Source organism: Lycium barbarum, chromosome 3 (assembly GCF_019175385.1).
Source record: "Lycium barbarum isolate Lr01 chromosome 3, ASM1917538v2, whole genome shotgun sequence".
In the NCBI taxonomy this organism is placed as follows: domain Eukaryota; kingdom Viridiplantae; phylum Streptophyta; class Magnoliopsida; order Solanales; family Solanaceae; genus Lycium; species Lycium barbarum.
The window spans coordinates 8206887-8233590 of NC_083339.1; the positions used below are offsets into that span (position 1 = coordinate 8206887).

At 35.3% G+C, this 26704-nt stretch overlaps 2 protein-coding genes and 2 long non-coding RNA genes across 4 annotated transcripts in view; 1 reads left to right on the forward strand and 3 right to left on the reverse strand.

Annotated features, from left to right (window-relative positions):
• Positions 1-26704, forward strand: part of LOC132630147 (pentatricopeptide repeat-containing protein At2g37320-like) — a 94911-nt gene that overhangs the window by 45645 nt on the left and 22562 nt on the right. The gene's annotated exons all lie outside the window — the stretch shown is intronic.
• Positions 299-1021, reverse strand: LOC132630226 (uncharacterized). Its single transcript, XM_060345814.1, has one exon. It carries the CDS (start codon positions 1019-1021, stop codon positions 299-301), a length of 723 nt encoding a protein of 240 aa, XP_060201797.1.
• On the reverse strand, positions 2444-6302 carry LOC132630145 (uncharacterized). The gene is made up of 5 exons (XR_009578489.1): positions 5737-6302; positions 3944-4063; positions 3351-3395; positions 3065-3163; positions 2444-2834 (listed from the first exon to the last, which is right to left on the reverse strand). It is a non-coding gene; the product is annotated as an uncharacterized LOC132630145 (long non-coding RNA).
• LOC132630146 (uncharacterized) lies at positions 7941-9971 on the reverse strand. Its single transcript, XR_009578490.1, has 6 exons — positions 9764-9971; positions 8661-8733; positions 8450-8588; positions 8254-8350; positions 8084-8181; positions 7941-7985 (listed from the first exon to the last, which is right to left on the reverse strand). It is a non-coding gene; the product is annotated as an uncharacterized LOC132630146 (long non-coding RNA).

Below are 26704 nucleotides of genomic sequence, written 5' to 3' on the forward strand. Positions count from 1 at the left end.
CAAAATCCTCAGGATATCCTATTAGCCTGTAACAATCTCTTTCAATATGCCCCACCTTGTGACAATTGGTGCAACTTACATTTGGGTTATACTTCGATTTCCTTCCTTTGAACTTCTTTGATGTAGTTACTTGCCTTTGAGGAAGATTATTAAACCTTTGGTTCTGATTTTCTCCCCTGGAATACTGATTATAGGAATAATGATTTGGAGAGTACTGATTAGAAATGTGTGGATTTGGAAATCTCTGAATGTTTTTCCCTCTGTTTGTAACCATGAATGAAGCAGAGTCAGTGGGAATTTAGACATTAGCATAAATTGCCCTCTGGCTTTCATCTTGTAAAAGTAGAGAGTAGGCATAATCCATCTCAGGCAAAGGATTCATCATTATAATGTTTCCCCTTGCCTGAGCATAAGCATCATTTAAACCCATTAAAAATTGAATTAACCTTTGATCTTGAAAAGATTTTGCTAACTTTTTCTTCCCATCACAACTACAATCACAGTTGCATACTATATCAGAATTTAAAGAGTCCAATTCATCCCATATTCTCTTAGTTTTTGTAAAATAAGTTGAAACATCTGAAGAACCTTGAACTAAGAGACTGAGCTCCTTTTGCAGGTGGAAAAGTTTTGCTCCATTTGACTTTCCAAACCCGTGTTCAAGACTATCCCAGAGTTCCTTAGCCGATTTTGAGAAAATTACACTATCCTTGATGTCTTTAGACAATGAGTTGAGCAGCCAAGCTGTGACCATATTGTTGCAACAACTCCATTGCTCATATTCAGTGGAGGATGGATCCGAAGACCTACATGTTCCATTGATAAAACCTAGCTTCTTCTTTGCTGAAAGTGATATTAGGATAGATCTCTTCCATGCTGGGAAACCTCTTCCATCAAATATGAAACCTACCAGATTCATTCCTGGTGTATCAGAGGGATGAAGATGATAAGGGCTGCTTTGATTAACTGGTGTCATTGTTCCAGTTTGAGCAGCTGCTATAGCATCTGTTTGGTTAGCCATTTTGAAGGATTAAGGAGGAAATAGTGATGTTGATGAAGGAAAACTCTGGATCGAGCTTATCGCTCTGATACCATGAAAGAAATTGAATACTGATTTGAGAATGTTTCCTTGCTTCTCATTGAAGACTCTGTACATGTCTTTATACAATTGTATTCTAGGGGGAAAAAATAAATGCCTAACTAACTACAGCTAACTTTGCACATGGTATCACACTTGTACATTCTTTATTTTATTTACATAGGATGCTTTATTTCATCATTGTGTTTGGGCCATTTAAATATATCCATCATTCTCTTTCATTGCAGCTGACTCATTCTCAACTAAGTACTCAAGTACCAAGCATATTCTGTCCGACAAAATCAAAACTCCTAAAATCATGTCAGTGTCTTTTTCAACTTTCCTTCTTCACTTGTTTTCAGCTTTCCTTCTTCACTTGTGTCCATTAGATCTCCATTGTTGTTGTGTGAAGAAGAAGCCCAAGAGAGGTTTCCAACAAAATGAGAATATGGTTCTAAATGAAAACTGGAGTAGTTATAATACTTAAGAAATTGAAAATAAGCACCATTCTTGGTGGAATAGGGAGGATCAATGTTTCCTTTGTGTGGTTCACTATCAATCATTTCATCTTTGAGTGTGGTTTAGTGGTCAATAGAGTGAAGTGATTCATGATATTCCAATTTAAATCTCTGCATTGGACCAGTGATATATTTTTTTTTGTAATCTGTCCATGTTGAATGTAGTCATAGACAAATAGATTTTGTAATTTTAAGCATATGACATGGTGGAATGGTTCACTTGAATACATCTAAGCTGCTTAATCGCTCAAAATTTATTTGCTAATATTCAGGAACTTACAAGCTAGAATTCAAGACAAGACTATATGACTAAATGACTATGGCAGCATGCTAGTGATGGATCAGAATCAAAAGAGCAATCAAACTACCGAGGTGTATAATACATGCATATTTGCGAATTTAGATTAGTATGATTATAACCTGAATTTACTTCTTGATGTTTTCTTGTAACTGAATTTTAAATAACTTCATGTTATAACACTGAATATAAGTGTAATCTCTTCATCAAATGTTTAAATAGGTATCTGTTACAATGCTGTGTGCATGCTAATTTTGGTGCTTCACTTCTGAGGCCGAAGTCTTATTTAGTCTTCATACATAGTTCAACCTTGACGATAATCTTTATATCCGATTCTCTGGGCGTGAGATCGTCTTAGAAACAATCTTGCTACTATGGAGAATGTAGATCAAGTTTCTCGATCTATAACTTGACTACCAGAAAATAATCAATGAGACCTAGCATCTCTTTAAACAATTGCCAAGAGAAGAAATACAGGACACTTGCTAAGTTGCTTCACACAAACGGACACCATGTTAGGAATGTAAATTAACCACTATGGACATATGATAACTCGAATTTGCAATGGGCTAAAGAGTAGTGTAGCAAATCATGCAAGGAAACTGATCTTAGAATTTCAGTCACAATGGGAAATAGAGTTCAATGCTCACTGTGAAAATGTCAATCTCTTAGAACTTCACCAATTGCAGCAACAACAACAACCCAGTGTAATCCCACAAAGTGGGGTCTGGGGAGAGTAGGATGTACGCAGACCTTACCTCAACCTTTTTGGGATAGAGAGGCTGTTTCCGATAGACCCTCGGCTAAAAACTACTTCACCAATTGCAGCACGTACTTTAATTCACTTGGACTATATTTATTGACTTTCACCTTGATCTGACATCTGCTCAGTCGTAGCATGAGCTTCCAAAAGATTGAACAACTTTGGCACCACGTCCTCCTGATGCATATGAAACTCTTAATCAGTTTAGACAATACGAAGGAATACTTCACGTAGAATGAAGTGCCAAGTTGAGGATGAAAACAATCTTCATAGGCAATTTGGCCTTTGCTCTTAAGATAATTTTTCTTTTTGATATGTAAATTCATTATAAATTACACCTGACTGATTTAAGAACTGCTTAAGTCAAATAAAAGAGGTCTAACATGCAACAAAATATATGAAGTCACCTTTCCTTCTGTGTAGGGGCAAGCAGGTATATCTAGTTGATGACAGATTTCAAACAGCTTCTCTTATGAATACTTGTCAAGCAGCTTTTCTTTTACTTCCTGCAATAGAATTTCTAAAAGCTCAATCATAAGATGATGAATGAGGATGCATTTACAACCAGTATGACCAAACAAAGAGAAGGTTTTTGTTCAAAGTTTCCCAGACCATCCCAGGTATGAAAAAGCAAGATATTGGATGGTCATTTACTCATCTATGCATCCTTTTGCAACATGAGATGTCCGTTACCTTATATTCAGGAAACTGTGAATTGCTGCTCCCGATATGAGGTGCCTGCAATTATAGGCAAAAGAATAAAATGTTGAAACAAGCAAGACGAGATCAGAAGTGAATACCATTCTATCGGGTATAAGCCGCTGACTAGTTCCATTAGGGGAGATCAAGTATCATACAGAATAATCCTAATCAATTGTCGGTAGAAGGATCGTGCAAAATGCTTAGGAAAAGGAAAAAAGGAATAAACCATTTCTTTCCATAAAGAAATACAAACTCTTTCATGGAATGAAGCTGCAAATGCACTTCACTACAATTTTACCTAGATAGATAGAAAATAGTAGAGAACCAACACCCAACTCATCCCAATTGTCGTCACCAACTGTTTTCAAAAGATCTCTACAATTCATGCCCCCTGATCAAAGTTGGTAGCTAACTATTTTCAAAAGACCTCCACAACTCAAAATTTCCCCTTTTCACAACTACTACACCATCTATTTCACTCTCATGTTCACAAATTTAACCACCTCAACATTTGTAAAATCTGTTAGACATGCAGACAATGTATGCAAGAGTGGTAGCTGTCCTTTTAAATCTTGAAGACATACCTTTCTAATAAGACTTGCTATAATCCTCCAGACCTTCATTTCCTCCATTAAATCCATTTCCTCGAAGCTCTTGCTTAGCAACTTCCACAGAGAAGAACGGGCACCAAACTCAACAATGCACTGAGTTGTGAAGATGGTTGACATTAGTAAAACATAAGGCAATATCCATGTCTGACGCAGTTAAGTTTTAGCAGAAGATCGAAAAAAAAAAAAAAACTTATTCCCAACATATTTAGCACATTGACGGAAGGATGATGTAGTAGCTTAACACTACAGAGAAGGAGACAAAAAATTGACAACTAAGACACTGGTAAATTTACAAGGGTGAGTCAGACTCTCTTTCCCTTTTCACATTTGAGATATGCAAGATGGACAATACCCACCAACAAGAAAGTTGCAGCAAAAAGAAAAGTTGCTTAAAAGAAAACTCTTCAAGTACTAACTGAATTCTCTTTTTATTTTATTTTTCAAGAAAAGGTAAGCACGTACCAACTGAAATCTCATTTCATTCAATATCACATAACTTCAAGCTCATATTTTGCAAAAGAAACTCTGCAAGAAGCACAAGCATATAGCTTGTGATGCATAGAGCATCTTAAGAGATTTATGAAAGTAAAGGCCCCCTTTGGGAGCGTAAAGGTACAATCTTTAAGCATGCGGAGATATTTTCTTGACTAAATCTAGACAACTCCAAGTACTTTTCTTTTCTTAAAAAAAAAAAAAAAAAAAAAAAAAAAACTCAAGGACAACTTCAAGTTTCTCAACTTGCATACTGTGTTACAGATATTTTGTCCTAAGTTAGTTGAGAGAACACTAAGAATTGATGACCAAAAAACTCGCGGTTCAGATGGCAAAGAACCTGCTTTCACACCTTCAGACGAACACACTTGCAGGAGGAAGAATCTTTTGAAACTTGTTTGGTGGGAAGCTTTACCAATTCTTGGACTAGATTTCTTCTCCGATTTTCCGATAAAGAGTTAAAGACCAGACAACTAGAGTTTCAAATGAAGGACACAAGTGGAAGCTGGAAAGGTGGGAGGAGCAGTCAGGGTGTGTCGATCATAAGCATTGGATAGCCATTTTGATTTAACATGTAAAAATAAAATACTATTGGTCCATATGTTTGCTGCATAGAAAAGTCCAGCATTAAGACAACCTCTTTAAATTGATGTACATTTAATTATGCTATTGACTACTAGCACAATACTAAACAAAAGTAAATTGAACTTATCCACAAATCTCTAAACTAAGAGTAGAGTTTTGGTTTTAAAAAATAAAATATAATAAGATTACCTCTGTACGAAATAAAAATAATAGCTACCAAATGTAGCATGCTAACATGGCTCAGCTGTATAGAGGAACGGGACTAAATCCAGTAGTAAATTCAAAAATGTCACATATGGAATTTGAACCTGCGCCTTAAAGTAAGCTTGAACCCCCCCTTTGCCACTTTACCAGAATATTACTCATGTAAGGGGATTCAACAGCTTATATAACAAAAAAAAAAATAGTTTTACTTTTAAACCTATTACAGTGTAATTTTTCAGCGAAGGTGATTCAATTGAACACCCTTTCTATAAGCTACCTACGCCCCAGTCAAGAAATGAACTGATAAGAAGATGATATTTGGAAGTTGATTCAGGAACATGCTCAATTATCTTCTCAATACCTGATGTTTCCACCTTTCAATCATTTTATTTTATCTCATCTCATTCCTTTTTTCATTGGTTCATTCATCACACAGTTTGGATTGAACCATGAAAGCTTCTAAAAGCTACTTGAGACCCAAATACCTGAGACTGGATGTCATTTCTTAAAACAATATTTCCAAGTGTATGGAGGGCAGGGCTGACTACTGAAGGAAGCGGATGCCTGAAACATCAATTGACATATGTATCAGAATAAATTGGAAGTTAGATGTGGAAAAGTTCCTTAAATGAGGAAACCATAACATTCCACTCACTCGAGGAGTTTAAACAGCTGTTTACAAACACCATCGTTAATGATGACTGGCATTTTGCAGTAATTACTATCAGTAAGGCGAGCAAGTACCAAACATTCAGTTAAACAAACAAGGCGATAAAGTTCTGGGAGTGCTTTTCTCACCTGACCAATGAAATGTCATTAGTAATTTGAAGCATCCAATAAGTTTTACTTTTCATTTTACCAAACTAGTCTCTTCGTACGCGCGGTGCACGTGGATGTGTATCAATGATAACAAACTTTTTAAAAACTACATAAATAATATTCAATAAATGCTAGTTAAAAAAAAAAAAATTGAAAAGAATTACAACTACCTTGAGGAGTCCAAATCCTCTCTCTAGACCGAATGAGGATAAACAGAACACAAAAGCTTAAAATGTTCCTACCTCATCGAGGTGAGGGCCTTTGCTTATAATCCCAACTGATGTAAAGATATGATGAGTGCAATCTTTATCCTCCATCACCTAGAAGTCAAAGCACATAGTTGCAAAAAGCTTATGCCCAAACGAAGAGAAACGTTCCTCCTTGAAATGTTTAGGCCCAAACAAAAGAGTCAATAAGAAATATCAACAAAAATATGGATGAAGCGAATTTAGTAAAGATAAATAAAAAAAGAACAATGCAATCTAATATTAGTGTTACATAAAAGAAACGTCCCACCTTTAAATGTAATAACACATCCACGTCTTCATCTCTACTTTGTGAGGAATTTCGAGTTATCGCTTATCTCTCTCTTCACAACGTATATTTACATTAATATGAAATTCAACTTGTTATCAGTAGAGTGTACATCTTTGTATAAAATTGTTGTTGGACTAGTCTTTGACTAAGGGGAAAAACATCATTCAACCAAATATGGGTATTTTGGTCTTTCAATATTTCACTTCCCTACTTTTAGGAGCCGTTTGGACATGATTTGAAATCATGAGATGAAACCGTGTTTGGACATGCAATTTGAATTTATGAAGTTGTATTTTTTCTTATAGACATAAAAACCCCACAAGTTGTGAAAACCATCAAAATTTTCCCAATTCTTATATAATCTTACCAACTGAGCAAGTCATAGTTCATAACAAATTAATACGCTATTAGAAGGCCTTTCTAAAAAATACAACATTAATCGATCAAACTTTAATTCAATAAAATAGAAATTTGAACATGAGCTGTAGTGTAAATAATTTTTAATATAATCCTCCCACATGGTTGGTAAGACTGTAAGAGTAAATTTGTTATAAATATACTACCAACTTGTAGATCTTTTAATATTTGATATAAAAGGTTGGCACACATGATTGGTAAATATATCTACCAACTTATGGATCTATTTTTACAAAATATAAATTATGGGTCAATTTTAACATTTAGAAAATTTGAAATCATGATTTGGAATTCCAAATCATGCCTTTTTGGATGATTTGAGATTTCATCTCATGAGATGAAATCACACGTCCAAACGCTGATTTCATGAGATAAAATTGCATGTCTAAACGCCTACTTACAATAGAAGATAGATTAAATGGGCCCCACGGTGATGAATTTTGAATGTGTAAGAAAAGCAACGTTTTGTACAACATGCCGGCGTAAAAACAGGTCATTAACCAACCTCCACATCAAATGCACCAGGTTTTTCTTCTCCTTTACAAAACCTTAATAAAGCGTATGTCGCATATTTCAGCGTTGGAAGAAGCTTGGCTTTCTCGTCCAGCTTATCATACTTGTCGTAATCATTCAGCGAAGGACACAACACCTTTTCCAACAAAGGATCCACAACCTCAAGCTGATGAACAACATCACGACCTTCATTGGTCTTAGCAAAAATTCCGAGTAGTTTCACAACCTATAGTTGGAACAGAAATACAATCAGCCTGCTAGTTAACATAGATATACAGCACAGGGGTCTGCCAATCATAAAACGCACCTTCTCACGAATATCAGAACTTTGATAATCCAGAAGCTTTAAGAGAATATTCACTGGGTGTTGGTCAGTCCATGATTTGTGGCGCTTGGAGTTCCGCATGACATAAGAACTAATGTCTAGGAGAGCCAAAGCAGCTTCAGTCTATGAACAAAAACCACAAGGTAAAGAAAGATTGAATCTACAACCACGAGACACGCTAAAGATGGCAAAAAATAAAAAATCAACACATCACTGCCTACCTGGAGCTCGGCCGGAGAACCTCTCTTCCTTAGAAGCTCTTCAATTCGACGAGCAATACCACATTCTAAATAAAATGGACTTAGGACAGGAGCCGCAACTGTCAATAGAAATTTGCAGGTAAGTGAAAAGCAGAGTGAATAAAATCAACAGGAAAAAGGCTTTGTCATACAATCAGAGAACCGTGCTCAAAATCGCTTGGTTGCTAACAGCTGCAAATGTGTTTGATCTGACCAAACACCAGCGAGCAGTAATGCAAGACTAGTAAACTGTATAAACAACAGTCAATTAATTACCATTCAAAACCACCACATCCAGACGGAAGTAGAATCAGCCTGCTAATCAGTCTCGCAATTATAAGAACATACCTCATAATCATCGCCAATAAACACTCAAACGTTCGGCAATCGTCAGGGCCAATCGCGAACAGATCACCAGTAGTATTATCAGTAGTATTCCGATGAACAATCTTGTTGAGAAGCTGAGCAGCTGCAGTCTATGAACACACTGCAACACAAGCCATAATAATAATAACAATAATAATAATAATAATAATCACAATCACAATAATCACTCTACCTCTACCGGGGTTGATTCTTTAGATAGTTTTCAAAATCCATAGGAATATAGTAATATTCAGTAGTCCTCCATTCTGCGAATACAAAAAGTGATATGAGAAGTGATGGGTTTAGTAGTCATTCATTCATACATACATACATACATAACAATAAGGAGCAATTCTTGAAATTGTTTGATGGCCTTTTGTTTCCCTGAGCGAACGCCAGCGACCAACAATGGAAAGCTTCGTCGGAACTGTAAATGGTTTCCCGTGGTTCATTAATGTATGATTTTGTATAAAACCATGTTTATTTTCATTGTTCTTAAAATTATGTGCTATGGTGTTGTAAACCCGTAGTTCATCTCATGGTTATATAACCATGAAAAGTCTCAATTTTTGCAACCACGGATTTGGTGGTTTTTCCAGGGTTACGTATTTCATTTCCCCGTTGTACCCCACCCTCCACCATCCACCCCACCCTACCACTCACCCCCACCCCACCTCTGCTCCACACTCCACCATCCACCCCAACCCTAACCCCCACCTCACCACTGCCCCACCCTTCACCATCCACCACACCCTACCACTCACCCTCACCCCACCCACGCCACTCACCCCCACCCCACCCTACAACCCACCCCCACCCTCTTTCCACAACCACCCACCCCTCCACTACCCCTCACCACCACCCACCCCCACATCCACTCACCCGACCCTCATTCCACAACCACCCACCTCACACCACCCACCCCTCCACCACCCCCACTCACTACCTACTTATTTTTTAAAGTTTCTATTTTATTCTTTACCTGAGTTTTATTAATATATATAAACTAATTTCTAATTAAGAGTTAAAAGGTATTTTAATAAACTTATAAGTTATTATACAATCAAACCAAACAAAATAAATGTTACTAAACCACAACAAACGATACAGTCTATCCAAAAACATTAAGTTCATTAATACAGTACAATACAATACAACAACATATTGTACCACACCATACTGTACATTAATGAACCACGGGAAACAAACATCCAAATAGAGGGTAAAAATCTCAAGTCCCACAACTGATGGATTTCTGATATGAAGAAAGAAAAAAAAAAAAAAAGAACAACCCACCAGCGTTCGCTGTCTCCAACACGCCACTTTTTTATATTTCAGAGTACCTGATCTCACAACCATCTCTTCACAGAAAACCCTTGGAGGAATTGAGAGAGACCAAGTAGAGGCCTTTTATGGTGATAGTTGTGCATGAGGATTTTCATTAAATTAACTGAAAATGGCTTTTTTAGTCTGATATGGAATTAAGTATATCTAACTTTCAATTAAGCAATGTGTGTGCTTTTAGTCATTATACTAAAATAAAATAAAAAATAAATAAGTCAACGTGCTGTTAAATATTAACGAGGACAAATTTGAGTTTTCGTATTTTCATTATGTTGTACTCCATGATTTTTTTTGTATAGAGTAGTACCGGTATACGTATCCGCGCGATGCGCAGATTATTTTAAAGAAAAACATTCGAGAGAGATAATAAAAACGTGTATATATATATATATATGAATCATGTGAAACACATTGCAGAATTTATATTCTCATTTTTTGGTATTAGTGTTGCCTTAGACTAATATTCTATATGTTATGATAAGTTGCACGCTACTCCTTCATTATTGATCGTTTCCTCAAACAGTACAAATATTTCATACTCCACATGTCAACATCACTCTCAAAGAAAAAGGCTCAGTGCTTAATTAAAAACACCATTCAAATCCTAGATGCAAGCCCCAACAACAAATCTCCTGGATGCAAGCCCCGTCTATTTTATTGTTTTATGTTCTTAATTTTAGCTTTATCTATTATGATTTTAGTTATGTGATTTTATTAATATTGTATGACTATTTTCATTATAACTCAAAAACTTTTTCATAAGCATACAAAACTTCTATGATTGACTCAATTATAGAACGATACACCAAACAAATTGATAATTGATTAATATACTGACAATAAAAAAATAAAATTATATTGGTATAGCATGTTCAAATTCACGGCTTATCTTTCTTGAAAATTTTCATTTTTGATTATTAAAATGCGTATTAATTTTATCAAAATACTATGATGTGACTTTATATATCTATTTTTGGTTTTGATTTTGTGTATTAAACCGTCAATTATGTGGTCTTATTAAAATGTGTATCAACTTTATCAAAATACTATTATGTGACTTTTTCTTAAAGCGACTTGACTAAATATCCCAACTTATTATCCTCGTAATATTCATAATATCGATTTTATTTTAATATTCAATACATTTGATTTTGGCTTTATATATTGAAATTTTATTACATGGTCTTATCCACAGTAGAATTAATCATATCATAATTCAAGAAATTTTCTAATCTCAAATTTAAATATTTTTACATTCGATTCACAAATTAAAATTCAAATAATTTTGTCTTTCAGTACAAATCAAAGTTCAATTTTTTTTTTATCTCAAGTAAAAATTTCATGTTTCAATTCAAATTCAACTTACTTTTACCTCAACTCCAAAAAAAAAAAAAAAATTTAAATATAGATAATTCATCTTTCAATTCAGACTTTAATTAAAAACTTCCAAATGTTTGTATCTTTCGATTCGAATCCATTTTGAATTTAAGTGGTCAAAGTATTTATAAATGAATTTATCTTTTATTTTGTAACTTTGTTGTTTGTTTGGGCAAACCGATTTGTTTATACAGTAATGTAACTCCAAAATATTAGAGCTACATTTTTATAGTTAAATTTTAATTCGTACTTTATATTTCAATCAAATTAGACAAATTATGTATAAAATACTTGACTTTCAATTCAAATTAAAATTTTTAGCTTTCAATTAAACACTTTTCTTATATCAGGATCTTATCTCGTGATATCTTGATATACACATACTAAGATATGTTTCAGTTCAAGTTTTTTGTCACGCCCCGAACCATGGCCTGGACGTAACACGACACTCGGTGCCTGACTGCATGTGACCGAGCGAACCACATGGCTTGCTGAACTATCATGAGGCATACATGAGCGGAAATATAACGTGAAGTGCATGATGAGCCTTTATAAAAACATAGTAAGTCATAATATTAAATATAAATACTTGTTTAAACATGAGTGCGGAAATAACATGAATGAGCCAAAATGGCTATACGACTCCGAATGTCTGGCCTAACATAACTGACTTGTCTAGTCTATGAAACATCTATCATGAGTCTGACTGGAAAACATACTTACTGGGACAAGGCCCCCAGCATACCTTCAGATGCATAACTAAGCATAAAACAAAAGTTGACTAAACCCCGAATGAGATGGGGCTCACCAATAAGCTGATACGAATGTTGTCTTACTGAGCAGATGTGTCGTCCTGTATATCAGTACCTGCATCGTGAAATGCAGGCCCCCGGGCAATAAAAATGGGACGTCAGCACATTGAATGTACTGGTATGTAAAACAACTGAAAGAAATAACATGGGACATGGAATAACATGATAAGAACTGAAACTGAAAACCTGGACATGAACATGAGTGCATACATATATATATAAAACATGGTAAAAATATCATAAGTAGGGAGAGCAATAACTTATAACCGATCCATGGTCTGGTGTTTGCGTCCCGCCAGCAGAACACTCAGTCCTTGCCAGGGAACATGAGATTTAATAAAATATGAAAGGATCCAGTCATTATGAGAGATCGTCCGGGACATGGGTGGAGCGATCCTCATCCTACGGTGGCTACGTAGTTTCAGGCTATCTGAAGCCCTCCTCGGTAATTAATGCAACTCCCAAAACATGAACATGTAAAATAGTGGCACTTGCTGCCCATGGTATATCATGAATCGTAACTTGCTTGTACATAGTATTCATGATCATAACTTGCTTGTACATGGTTTTCATGAATCATAACTTGCTTGTACATGATTTTCATAAATCATAACTTGCTTGTACATGGTTTTCATAAATCATAACTTGTAAATATAGTTTCATAAGATAACTTGTCATAGTCTTGCAAAACATGTTTTTGATGCATGAGTAATAACAATAGTTCATAATCATATATATATACTTGACTTGAAAACATGCTTGTAACTTGCTGGATGAAATCATAAAGTTTCATATAAACATAATGAGAACACATGAGGAAGAATTCATGATTCATGGATTAAGCTAGGATTCCTAATAACCGTAATAGAAGATTAGGAATACAACAACGAATATAGATACAAAATTCATGTACATAAATACGGGCTACTAATATGTTGGGTTTAATGCCCTAAGATTTGAACTTCATGAATATCAAGGAAACGAAGCATGGGGAAGAACATAGAGATTCCCACATGTGGATGGAAGTTCTACATACCTTAATTGCTCCAAAACTTGAATTAAAGACTTGGATTTTGGAGAAGATTTCCTAAATCTTGATTCTTGAATCTTGAGATGGGTTTTCTTGAAAACCCTAGATTAGGATTGATGATTTCTTGTTTAGATTACAAGGATATATGTTAGAATTGAGTTGGAATAATTAGAATGGACTTACCTTGGTGTTCTTGATGTTGGAGGAGAGTAGGAGGTCGTTCTAGGGTTTGAAGGAATGAAAAATAATGAGTTGAACTGATATGGATGAATATATACTGTCCTGTGAAATTGCAATTTACGTTCTGAACAGTGCTGGTCGTAAATTCAGTTTACGGGTCGTAAACTGCAATACGGGCCCGTATTTTGCAATACGGACTGCACTGCGTCTCTTCAGTAAAATGACCATAAATCTTTGTACAGATGTCCGTTTGACTCCCGTAAGATACCGTTGGAAAGGTATTTCAATGCTCTACAACTTTCATCAAGGACGTTTCCCCAAATTCTAAACAAGTTTTGAAATACGGGCCGTAAAGTAAAATACGGTCCGTATTTAACCATATGACCTCAAAATGTCAAATTGCAGAATGTTCAGAAATTCTTGGTTTCAGTTTACGGGCACTGTTCATGGTCGTAAATTGGAATACGACCACTGTTCATGGGCGTAAACCACCATATCACAACTGAACGAAAAAATTTCAATTCCCACATTCTTTATCTGATGTTCTAAGTCTAGGATCGTGGTCAAAACTTTCGTTAAAGGTACGAGGTGTTACATTTTTACTTACTTCAAAACATTTTTATGTTTCAATTTCAAATTCGACTTTTTTTAATATCAAATCAAATACATTTATCTTTTAATTCAAATAATATAATTTTATTATCTCAAACCATTTGATACAATATTTCTGTAGGACTTATTCAGTAGTTCTTATTGATTATCACTGGTCACCCTAAACACAAGCACATAAAATAGGTATATGTATTAAGATAACCAATTTTGAGTGATATATTTTAGGATCCTCATGTGTAATAGAAAAATAAATTATAATAACCGAAAATGTGAATTTAGATGAGATATATAGCCATACTCAATAACTTACAGAAACTCAACTATATATCTATGATACAAAAAAGTTAGTGAGATTAAAACAACTAACTAAACTTGTACATTTACACTAATCTAACTAATACTTAAAGCAAGTAGTCACCAACTGGTACATCATTGCTTGAGATATCGACTCATCACCTTCAATCCTTTTCCGGAGCATAAGTCTTTGAGTATAATCTATGAAAATAACTTTTAATTAAGTAATATCATTCAATTATTAACTTTCAATTTCTATATCCTGCAAAATATAAGATATGACAAACTCCATCATATGCTAATTATATGTTTACATTATCACATAAAGTAGACGTTCTCCGTTCTCCATACTACTTTCTATCATTAGTTAAACTATCACATCAGATAGTACATTATATTATAAAAAATGAAGATATTTCAAGTTGTATTTTCTTACCATTTGGATCTCTAGGCCTCTCTACTAAAGAAAATTCATTACTCTTGATTAGCCACACGCAAATCAACATAAACAAATCGAATCTCGAAATTTAAGAATTCAAAATTTCAATTTATACTAAATTCAAGCGAAGAGATAAAACGACAAAACTATAAAAAGAACACACTGAATTAATTCTGAGATAGATATCATTAATTCATTAACATACCACCAAAAGCTACTAAATATCAATAACATGTACCATCAGATTATGTACTATTCGAGTAACTCAACTTATATGTTGCACGTTTTATTCTCTTTTAAAATTTATAATTAGTTAAGATAAAAGAATGAGTCGTAATTTCTTGTTTTGTTATTTGAGTGGAGAGACATGGATTAGTGTTGGCCTACGACTTGGGAGCAATTTTTCAAGAAGACTATAACATGGACGATAAACTACCTCGTATCAGTTAGAGTGTTGATTTTGTTTTTAATATATTTGAAGATATAGAGAAAATTGAGTTGAGCTTATAATTCATTTATTTTAATTTTTTTATTTTTAACTCAAAATTCAAAATTTACCCACAGGTTGTAAGTGTGCGTTAGTGATAACTTGATACTGTGTGTTTAGGTATATTTCAAGTGCTACTTTATTGAAGAGTGATCCAACTAAATACCTTGCTTTTGCAGTCTTAAATGCAAATTGCAGTGTTAATGACATACTTTGAGCTTAGAGTTTAATTAACGCAACACACCTGTAACAAAAAACAAACACAAATACAAATAACACAAATAAGTGATAGATTTACCCTCATTCCATAATCATCTGCAACAAAATGAGAAATTAAAAAAATACATAAAACATAACATACCTTTTTAGAACCAATATCTACCATTCTTAACATATATAGTTTTTTTTTCCCCGGAAACTTTGGGTAAAAAGAAAGAATAAAAAGATGGCTTCTGATGATACTAAAGGCAAGATTATGCCTCGACAAACATACACCAATGTACTTACATATAGAAGTCTTTAATTTCCTTGTTGCTGTCATTATATCATAAAATGAAGAGAACATTTTACTTCCTTCACAGCACCTAATATCCATGGCATATGTGACTTGTGCAGAATCAGCGCAGTTGATTTTTCTTTTTCTCTTTTAAATGTGAAATGGCTACATGGATTTGTCAAAGGAACGACATGAAATTTTCTAAACTACAAACAAATTAAAACTGGATAAATGGAATTTTTTTTAATTTGAGTGTTGTGCATATATAAATATGGAGAACATGGTTAGAAGAAAAAGGAAAGACGGAGAACGTGGGTTGATTATGCAAGTATTGGAAGTTGTCTTAATTATCAAACGTGCATTAGATGAGCACGATTACCACGATTCAATTCAAAACTTTTACAGTGAAAATTTAAAATCTACGTATAAAGGCAGTTAGTTCCAAAAATATACGTAACATTTGGCTTCTCTTTGAGACGCCACTTAAAACACAACTGTTCAGTTTTTTTCCCCATTTTAATCAAGATTGATTCCTTTAAAATATATAAATATTTAATTACCTTAAATTCAAAAACAATAACTAATGGAGTAACTAATTAATAACTAATCTAACCACTTTTTGTCCTAAAACTATCCTCTTTTTAATAATATATAGATTCTGGTGTGTTATTTGATGAGAATTTCTTATTAAATGAAGTAGAAATTCACCCAGAAAACATACATTGAATTAATGTCAATCTAATTAGAAGAATCAAACAAGGAAATTGGTGTGTAATTTCTTACCACTCTCCATTGGATGAGCTAGAGTTGTCTAACGAGATGGAATTTTGGGAAACTCTAGAATTTGAAGGCTAGAGTTATATTTTCGAGTTGAGACCGTATTCATAGTAGTGGGCTATGGGCAAGTATTACTAACTGGATAGCTTGGGTGAGCATTTTGGAAAATTAAAAACTTGGTATAGTTGTGCAAGTCTAGTGCAAGAGGTTGCAAGATTTGAAGCTTTCGGAATTGTGATAGGCGTATCGAGGTGCTACAATAGGAGTTCGAAAATGTCTAAAATATACTATCCCGGAATACAAAGGACAGATATGAGTAAGAGAGAGAGTTTTCGGGCCACGGATCTGGAGAATGGCTCACCCTGGAACTTTACGAGAGCTGACCTCGACGTCAGTTGGTAAATTAGTATTTGACCAACTTATCTCTTCTTTTTACTTAAACTTTTGTGAATAATAGTGAGAAAATTAGTGCACTTATAATGTTTTCTTGGTGTTTTACACGGTTTATATTGTTGACAAGTGATCGGGAAGAAATCAAGTGAATAACAAGTTAAAAGAGGTCAAATTGAAGAGAACGAGAAAAGTGGCTAAAATTGCGATAACGGCCAGATCTGCAATTCAACAACTTTGGGGTTTATTTTGTCACATTTTGACTTGGAAAAGTTAGGATACTACAAAAAGCTAGACTAGAGGACATTATTTTCATCTTTGGCCATTTTTACAGGACTTGAAAGCTAGGATTCATCAACTACACCATTGGAGGAGAAGATTGGAGCACTTTCATGAGAAATTTCTTTAATCTTTCTTCAATTTCTTGTTTTGTATTGAATATTTAAGAGTGTATTATTTCATTACTTTGCTTGAAACTTGTTTATGGAAATATATATTGTTAAAATTTGGATTGAATCTCTTGTTATGCTTATGTATTGCATGGTTTTTATTTCTAATGAAGTGGATCTTTGTTTCTTTAACTAATCTTGTTCTTTAATAATTCTTAAGGGGTTAGCTAACCGCATGACTCACCCATTTACTTTGATTTGAGCTCGGAAGAGGAAAATTGGGGTTAGAAAAGATTAGTTGACAAGAATGTGGGGCTTTAAACCCCATCTAATTACCTGATCTAGGAATGAGAAAGTTAACTTGGGATTCAATTGATTGTGCTTAATATCACACTCTAAGGCTTGGAAAAACTTAGAGTGAAATTAATTGATTTGGTTGGAAAACTTTCAACGAGATTTTAGAAATACCTAGTGACATAGACTCACTCTTAGTTATAAAATCGTGAAATATAATGGATCGTTACTTGAGAGTCCCTTGTATTCATGCTTGGACATTAATCATTTTATTTTCTTTCTAGGTTGTTTTATTTTTGTTAGTTCTTAAACCAAAATTCAATATCGAAAAAGTGTTTGGCTTAGCTTAGTTGGTATAAATCATGTACTTCCTTAATTGTCTTTATAATGTTCTCTATGGGATTTGACCCCGACTCATCATTGGGTAAATTATATTGTATACGACCGTGTACAGTGAAATTTGGTGATGTTGCGAGGTCTGCGACACAACATGCGGCTAGCAAAGCACGCTTTGCGTCTAGCAAATCTTGCAGCATGTTGTGTCGGTCCAGAATTTTCTGGACCACTATAAATAGACCAAATTCGACCCTAACTCATTATTTTACCATTTTTGGACATAGAAACCTTTAGAAACTCTCTCAACAAGTCTTCTTATGAGCTAGGACCAAAATCAAGAGCAAATCCAAGAGAAATCAAAGATCAAACACCAAGAATCAAGAGACTCAAGTGCAAAGAGGCTCACTAGGGTCAGTGGAAGTCAAGAAAATCTTTTGGTATTAGAGTTGGGGGTTTTTCTCAAGTAAAGTGTCTTCATCCAAAGATCATTCCTACATAATCAAAGGTGAGTTTTACATCTAACTCATGTTATTCAAAGTATTGAGTAGTTGAAAGACTTGGATTAGAGAAGAAAGTAGAATATGAGCTCAAATAGGGAAATAATGGTATTTTGAGTAGTAAGTTGAATTGAGCCATGATTTTTAGTATGAGATGAGCATAATCTTGTTCTGAATGATGCTAATGACGTTGAGGAAATATTATGGGAAGAATGAATATGTTGTTGTATTGTAGTCATGGTTATGGATGACTTTGAAAGTGAATTTGAGAAGTGAACAATGTTTAGCTAGAGAAATATATTGATTGTGATATTATGTGAGTTGCTATTGCTATTGCTATTTGGGAGTTGTTTTATTACATGGAGAAAGTCGTTGAAACAAAGGAAATGCTGCCCAATTTTCTCTTGCTTTAGTTGAGCATGTTCATGTGATCGATTAGCTAATGTTAATACGAATTCTCTTGAAGGTAGAAACGTGAACATTGGAGGAGAACGATCAAGCGATAGAGTAGCTAAACGAAAAGGTATGTGAGGCTAATACCTTATTTTTCTAAGGCATGGTTCCTATGACATGACTTACTCTATTTTTCCATAACTTTCTTACATTCCGGAAACTATGAGCCTATGACTATTAAGAACTGCTCATGTGATAAAGATAAGAGATATGCTATGAAAATGACAACGATGACGATGAGTCTAAGTCTAGAGATTCCAAAGCTTGTGATATGATATTCTTATGAAATTACTGATCCATATATAATTCCTTGATATTATTCCTTGTTGTTGACTCACCTCATAATGCTAGTTCCTTCAAGGTAAGATATAATGAATATGATCACACCATAATGTGATCGGGGGTTCTCGACCTTATGTCACCCCGCTATAGTTATAGACTGTCTTTAAGCTCTAAAGTATGTTCTATGACAAATGTATGATGATGATGAGTTATGGTGAGTTCATGATGATACGATTACACCGTGCCTAGATGGCCGGGAATGTCACCGCTAAGGCGGGCTGCATACGATTACATCGAGCCTAGATGGCCGGGCATGTCACCTCTAAGGCGGGCTGCATATGATTACACCGAGCCTAGAGGGTCGGGCATGACACCACTAGTGGGCGGCGTATGATAGTTACCCGGACGCAGGTAAAGGACGGTGGCACATAAGATACGTTATATACATTTATGGTGTGTTTACTCTTAAAAGTTAAGCAAGTTATATATTCATCTCATATCTTATGATTTCTCTATTATGTTCATTTTATTCATGCCTTACATACTCAGTACAATGCTCGTACTGACGTCCTTTTTATTTGGACGCTGTGTTCATGCCCACAGGTAGACAGAGAGGTGATCTAGATTTGTAGAAGCTATCAGCAGACTCTGAGAGCACTCCATTGTTCCGGAGGTGCCATTGATTACTATTTTGTGTACATATATTTTGGGCACGACGGGGTCCTGTCCCGTCCTTATGTCTAGTACTCTAGTAGAGGCTCGTAGATACGTACGTGTGGGTAGTGGATGACCCATGGTGACTACATTGTATATTATTGTATATCATTTTTGGCAGTCGTGAGGGCTTATGGATATTTATGTTTGATCTTGGAGTTTATATGCGTTCAGGATGAGTATGATGACTAGCGTAATGAGTGGTTCTCGGTAGTCAGCTCCGGCTACCCATCATGGTCTCCCTAATCGGGTCATGACAAAAGTGGTATCAGAGCAGTTCCGTCCTAGGGTGTGTCTACGAGCCGTGTCCAGTAGAGTCTTGTTTATGGGTGTGAAGCGCACCATACTTATAAACAGGAAGCTGCAGGGTATTTAGGAACTATTGACCTTCTTTTCCCATCTTAGATCGTGCAATAGAGCCAAGTTAAGGATGCAACTATCTAATCTTTTTCTGTTTAATTTTCAGCAATGCCTTTGAGAAAGAAGAAGAAAGTCAGCGCAATACTAGGCGCTGCTGGAGAAGGTACCAGTCGAGAACCCCCGATTGAGCTAGGACATAGCGAGGCTCCGAGTGCCACTCCCTCGCATGCTACCTCTATTCCTCCAGTAGCAGAAGAGCATGAAGAGGTCTCCACTCCAGATCTAGTGCCTCCAGTCCCTCCACCGGCTACTTCGGGTCAACAAATGACCGCGGATATTCATCTATTGACACAGTTAGTTGCCGCCCAGGCACAGCTGCAGGGTGCAGGTTCAGGTGACAGAGCGACTAGCACTCGAGCTCGGGATTTCATGAGTGTAAACCCTCCCGAGTTTTTCAGGTCAAAGCCGAATGAAGACCGGCAAGGTTTTATTGATGAGATGTTGAGAACGTTGAAAATTATTCATGCCTCCGAAACTGAATCTGTGAAGTTGGCATTTTATAGACTCCGGGATGTGGCGGTTCTTTGGTATAATAATTGGATATCTTCAAGAAAAGAGAATGCACCTCCTCCGGTTTGGCAAGAATTTGTAGATGCCTTCATCAGCCACTATTTGCCACCCAAGGTTCGTCGGGCTAGAGCGGATAAATTCTTAAATTTGTAGCAAGGAAATATGAGTGCCCAGGAGTATAGCCTTCACTTTAACTCATTGGCTAGATATGCTCCGACCATGGTGGCCGATATGGGAGATAGAGTGCATAGGTTCGTGAGAGGCCTAGGGCCGCATTTGTTTAAAAATTTCCTGACGGCTTCACTATAGGAGGGGATTGACATTTCCCGTATTCAGGCCCATGCCCAGAACTTAGAAGAGCAACAACATCCACAAAGGGGTGAGCGCGATATCGATAGAGGGCAGAGAAAAAGGGCCAGATCTATGGGTACTGGTAGAAACTATAGAGGGGGATAGACGCAGTCATATTCTAGATATTCAGGCCAGTCGGCGACTAGTGCACCTCCCCGGTTAGAAGGCAAGGGATTTGACCGCTCCATTCATTCAGGACATGGTTAGAGTTCGAGGGCCTCAGGTTCTCAGTTTGGAGGCAATTATAGCCAGAGGAGACCACCAGTACCGCGATGTAGCCAGTGCGGTAAGTTACATTCTGGTCAGTGTCGTCGAGGTTTAGATGCTTGCTATGCCTGTGGCCAGGTTGAACATATGATGCGAGATTGTCCATCGATGAGTGGTAGAGTTGGGGTTCATCCCATAGGATCAGCAGCTAGTTCTTCCTCATCTGTGCGCCCGGTAGGACAGACTCCCCAGATTCCAGCAGGTCGTGGTAGGGGCAGAGGGGGAGCATCCAGTTCAGGTGGCACTCAGCCCCGTATCTATGCTTTAGCCGGACGTCAGGACCTTGAGTCCTCCCCAGATGTGGTTACAGGTATATTATCCATATTCTCTCATGACGTTCATGCATTGATAGATTCGGGTTCTACCTTGTCTTATATCACTCCTTATATTGCTAGCCAAATTAGGGTAAAACCCGAGCCGATTAAACCCTTCGAGGTATCTACTCCGGTTGGTGATCCCGTAATAGCTAGACAAGTGTATAAGAATTGTATGATTGTGTATGTGATCGTCAGACTAAAGTTGATTTGGTTGAGCTGAAAATGTTAAATTTTGATGTGATTATGGGCATGGATTGGTTGGCTTCTTGTTATGCTAATGTGGATTGTAGAACGAAAATAGTCCGATTCCAATTCCCGGGAGAACCCGTACTCGAATGGAAAGGTAATACAGCGTCTCCAAGTGGTAGGTTTATTTCCTACCTCAAAGCAAGAAAGATGATTGCGAAGGGCTATATTTATCATCTAGTCCGAGTTCATGACACTGAAGTAAAGTCGCCGACTTTTCAATCCGTCCCAGTAGTAAATGAATTTCTGGATGTATTTCCAGATGAACTTCTAAGCCTCCCACCGGAGCGGGAGATTGATTTTGCTATTGATGTTTTACCGGATACTAAACCAATCTCTATTCCTCCTTACAGAATGGCTCCTGCAGAATTAAAAGAGCTAAAGGCACAACTAAAAGATTTGCTTGAGAAGGGATTCATTAGGCCTAGTTATCACCATGGGGAGCACCTGTCTTGTTTGTGAGAAAGAAGGATGGCTCCCTACGAATGTGCATTGATTATAGACAGTTGAACAAGGTGACGATAAAGAATAATTATCCGCTTCCAAGAATTGATGATTTGTTCGATCAGCTGCAGGGTGCCAAATGGTTTTTCAAGATTGACCTAAGATCAGGGTATCATCAAGTGAGAGTTAGAGAAGAACATATTCCAAAAACAGTATTCTGAACGAGATATGGCCACTATGAATTTCGGGTGACGTCATTTGGATTGACTAATGCTCTGGCAGTGTTTATGAATTTGATGAATAATGTATTCAGGCCTCTCTTAGATCTGTTCGTGATTATGTTCATTGATGATATTCTAGTATACTCTCAGACAGAGGCCTAGCATGCAGACCATTTACGTATTGTCCTTGGAATTCTTCGGACTCGAGAATTGTATGCAAATTTTTTAAATCCTCGTTATCTCGCTACTCGTAATTCCTTTTCGATACCTATCGTATGCTTTGCCTTCTCTTGGCCAACTTTCTTCTCTTATCTCAAACATCTTTGAAATCTTAACTAGGGTCATCAAACGTCATTCCATACTGACCAAAATACCGTATACTCGTGTTCTTCGTTAGTCTATTCACTGTACATCAACGAAAAATTTTCCGAGGTGTAACATCTGTACACAGATCTAATCCCGTAACATTAATATAACTAATTATATCTCCATAGGTAAGATTTTCATATGGAATTCTTCCATTGAATCTATCCTTGATTTTGGTTCTAACCTTTTCGGCGAATAATGATGGTAGACCGCTAATAAATCTCTCTTTCCAGAAATCATTACCACAGTCTTCTCTTATCATGACTTTTTCTAAAAACATATCTTTATACCACCTAAAATCATCTAATTTGGGGCATTTAAGATTGTTTAATCATTCTAAACTTCTGTCTTGGAAAAGTTTTGGCTCTCCAATAAAGTGTTTAGCAATACTGTAAATTAGCGTTGCTGAAGCATCTTCCATTGCTTCCTCAACGGCTACTTGGTTATTTCCTTCCATTTTTAATACAGTACCTATGGTTATGGCTCCTAAAATTTGGGCTCTATTATCATCGGAGAGATAATTATCCCACCAATTTTTTAACATTCCTGTGAAACTAGAAATAATTAAAGAAGCAGCATATCTGTCTCCAGCATGCTTAATTTTGTAAGCTGTGATAGCCATACCCATTTCGTGTAAAACTTTATAGATTTGGCTTTTCGCTAATCCATCTATGTTCCATTCAGATATATCGTTTCCACTATGTGATGTTTGGAGACGAGATCTTCTTCAAATTGAACATCAGAAAAAGCGGGTCTTTTGTAATAATTCTTTTTTGTAGAATATCTTGGATTAATAGTTAGCTCGTGAATTTCTTTGTCATTAGTACTTAACGTTTTAACTTCTTTAGTACCAATTTTCTTTGAAGTCTTTGCTTCAAATATTTTTAATTGCTTATTAATCTTATCAAGAAAATCTTCTTCAAGATTAAACTTGTCAGGTAATTGTGGGAATTTTTCTTTATAAAATTCTGGGAGTTTAAATATTGGATGTTTCTCCATATTGGTACTAGTTGTAGCTTTTGAAGGAGCTATTTGTTTATTAGTATCTTTTACTAATTGATTAGAAACAACATGTAATAATTGGTTTGTATAATTACTTTGCTGAATCAATTTGTTAATGTCCTTAGTTTTAGGATCACTATCCATATTGGTTCCTTCTCTTTTAAAAGGGGTTGCGGTAATTATTTCTTTACCTACTGGAATATAAATTTCTTCCAATGGTGGAACAGTTGATTTGACTATTCCTTTGGCTTTTGTATGCCATTTGTTAACTAACATGGACAAAGTTCCTTTTGGTTTGGAATTTGTCGTGTTAATTCAAACCATTTGAAGAATTTTATATTACTCTTACACCTTGTTATATCGCTAATCCAGTTAGCCTTAAAATCTAATCTAGCTTCAAAGCTATAGGTATCCATGTACCAATCTAATTTCTAATTTCTACATTCAACTGCCAGAGGATGATTCATTAACCGATGTAGATCTAAGGAACTTTAGGTTGATAGATCCAACCGGATATTGAATAACCTGTTCAAAGAAATGAAAAGTCCAAGGAATAAAAAGAAATTAGATTGGTACATGGATACCTATAGCTTTGAAGCTAGATTAGATTTTAAGGCTAACTGGATTAGCGATACAACAAGGTGTAAGAGTAATATAAAATTCTTCAAATGGTTTGAATTAACATGACAAATTCCAAACCAAAAGGAATCTTTGTCCATGTTAGTTAACAAATGGCATACAAAAGCCAAAGGAATAGTCGAATCAACTGTTCCACCATTGGAAGAAATTTATATTCCAGTAGGTAAAGAAGTAATTACCGCAACCCCTTTTAAAAGAGAAGGAACCAATATGGATAGTGATCCTAAAACTAAGGACATTAACAAATTGATTCAGCAAAGTAATTATACAAACCAATTATTACATGTTGTTTCTAATCAATTAGTAAAAGATACTAATAACCAAATAGCTCCTTCAAAAGCTACAACTAGTACCAACATGGGGAAACATCCAATATTTAAACTCCCAGAATTTTCTAAAGAAAAATTCCCACAATTACTTGACAAGTTTAATCTTGAAGAAGATTTTCTTGATAAGATTAATAAACAATTAAAAATATCTGAAGCAAAGACTTCAAATAAAATTGGTACTAAAGAAGTTAAAACTTTAAGTACTAATGACAGAGAAATTCATAAGCTAACTATTAATCCAAGATATTCTACAAAAAAGAATTATTACAAAAGACCCTCTTTTCTAGATGTTCAATTTGAAGAAGATCAATATCGTCTCCAAACATCACATAGTGGAAACGATATATCTTAATGGAACATAGATGGATTAGCGGAAAGCCAAATATATAAAGTTTTACACGAAATGTGTATGGCTATCACAGCTTACAAAATTAAGCATGCTGGAGACAGATATGCTGCTTCTTTAATTATTTCTGGTTTCATAGGAATGTTAAAAAATTGGTGGGATAATTATCTCTCCGATGATAATAGAGCCCAAATTTTAGGAGCCATAACCATAGGTACTGTATTAAAAATGGAAGGAAATAACCAAGTAGCAGTTGAGGAAGCAATGGAAGATTCTTCAGTAACACTAATTTACAGTATTGCTAAACACTTTATTGGAGAACCAAAACTTTTCCAAGACAGAAGTTTAGAATTATTAAACAATCTTAAATGCCCCAAATTAGATGATTTTAGGTGGTATAACGATATGTTTTTAGAAAAAGTTATGATAAGAGAAGACTGTGGTAATGATTTCTGGAAAGAGAGATTTATTAGCGATCTACCTTCATTGTTCGCCGAAAAGGTTAGAACCAAAATCAAGGGTAGGTTCAATGGAAGAATTCCATATGAAAATCTTACCTATGGAGATATAATTAGTTATATTAATGTTACGGGATTAGATCTGTGTACAAATTTGAAACTAAAACATTTCTTGAAAAAAGATCAACAACAATCTCGAAAGGATTTAGGAAGCTTTTGTCCAGACTTTGGTGTTGAGAAAGTTGCTGCTCCAGCCAAAAAATCGAGCAAAATAACAAAGAGATCTATAGCTTCAAAACCTCATTATAGGAAAAAGAAGAATGTAGATAATTCTTTTAAAAAGAAAAGATTTAAAAGATCACCAAAAAAGAATTCTGGTGATACATGTTGGACATGTGGCAAAACAGGCCACAGATCTAATGAGTGTCGAGTCAATAATAGAAAAAAAAAAAAAAAGAAGATAAATCTTCTCGAAGTCGATGATAAGATAAAAAATGAACTCTACACTATTCTAGAAGAAAATGACAACACTTCATCTTCTTCTAGTGAAATTAGTGATATCGAAATTGAATCAAAATACAATTCCAACACTTCTAAATTTGAAGATTGTAACTGTACAGGAGCTATATGCACCTACAGTCAGAATTCAATTAATGTTATTACTAAAGAATCAAAAGAATTTCTTCTCGACCTTGTCACTCATATCACTGGTGACGAATCCAGGAAGAAATATTTAATTGAATTAAAAAATATCATCCTTAATCAATCCAAGGAAAAACCTTCGATTGAACCTTTTAACATGAAATATGTCATGAATAGGTTCTCTTCCAAAGATGAGAACCCGACTATCCAGGATTTACAATATGAATTAATCTCGGTAAAAAAGGAGATTAAAAATGTTAAATCAAGGCTTAATAAAGTCGAAATGGATTATCTAACTGATCAAGTGTTATCTCAGACAAGATGAGAAACTCTTGCAGAAGATAGTGAAGATAATCATTCCAACAATAACGATTCTATAAATCATCAAGAAAATGATGAAATTATAGAAACATATGTTAATAATAATACAGGTCAAACTGTAGCAATAGTCAAATCACAAAGTTGGCATGTTCCTA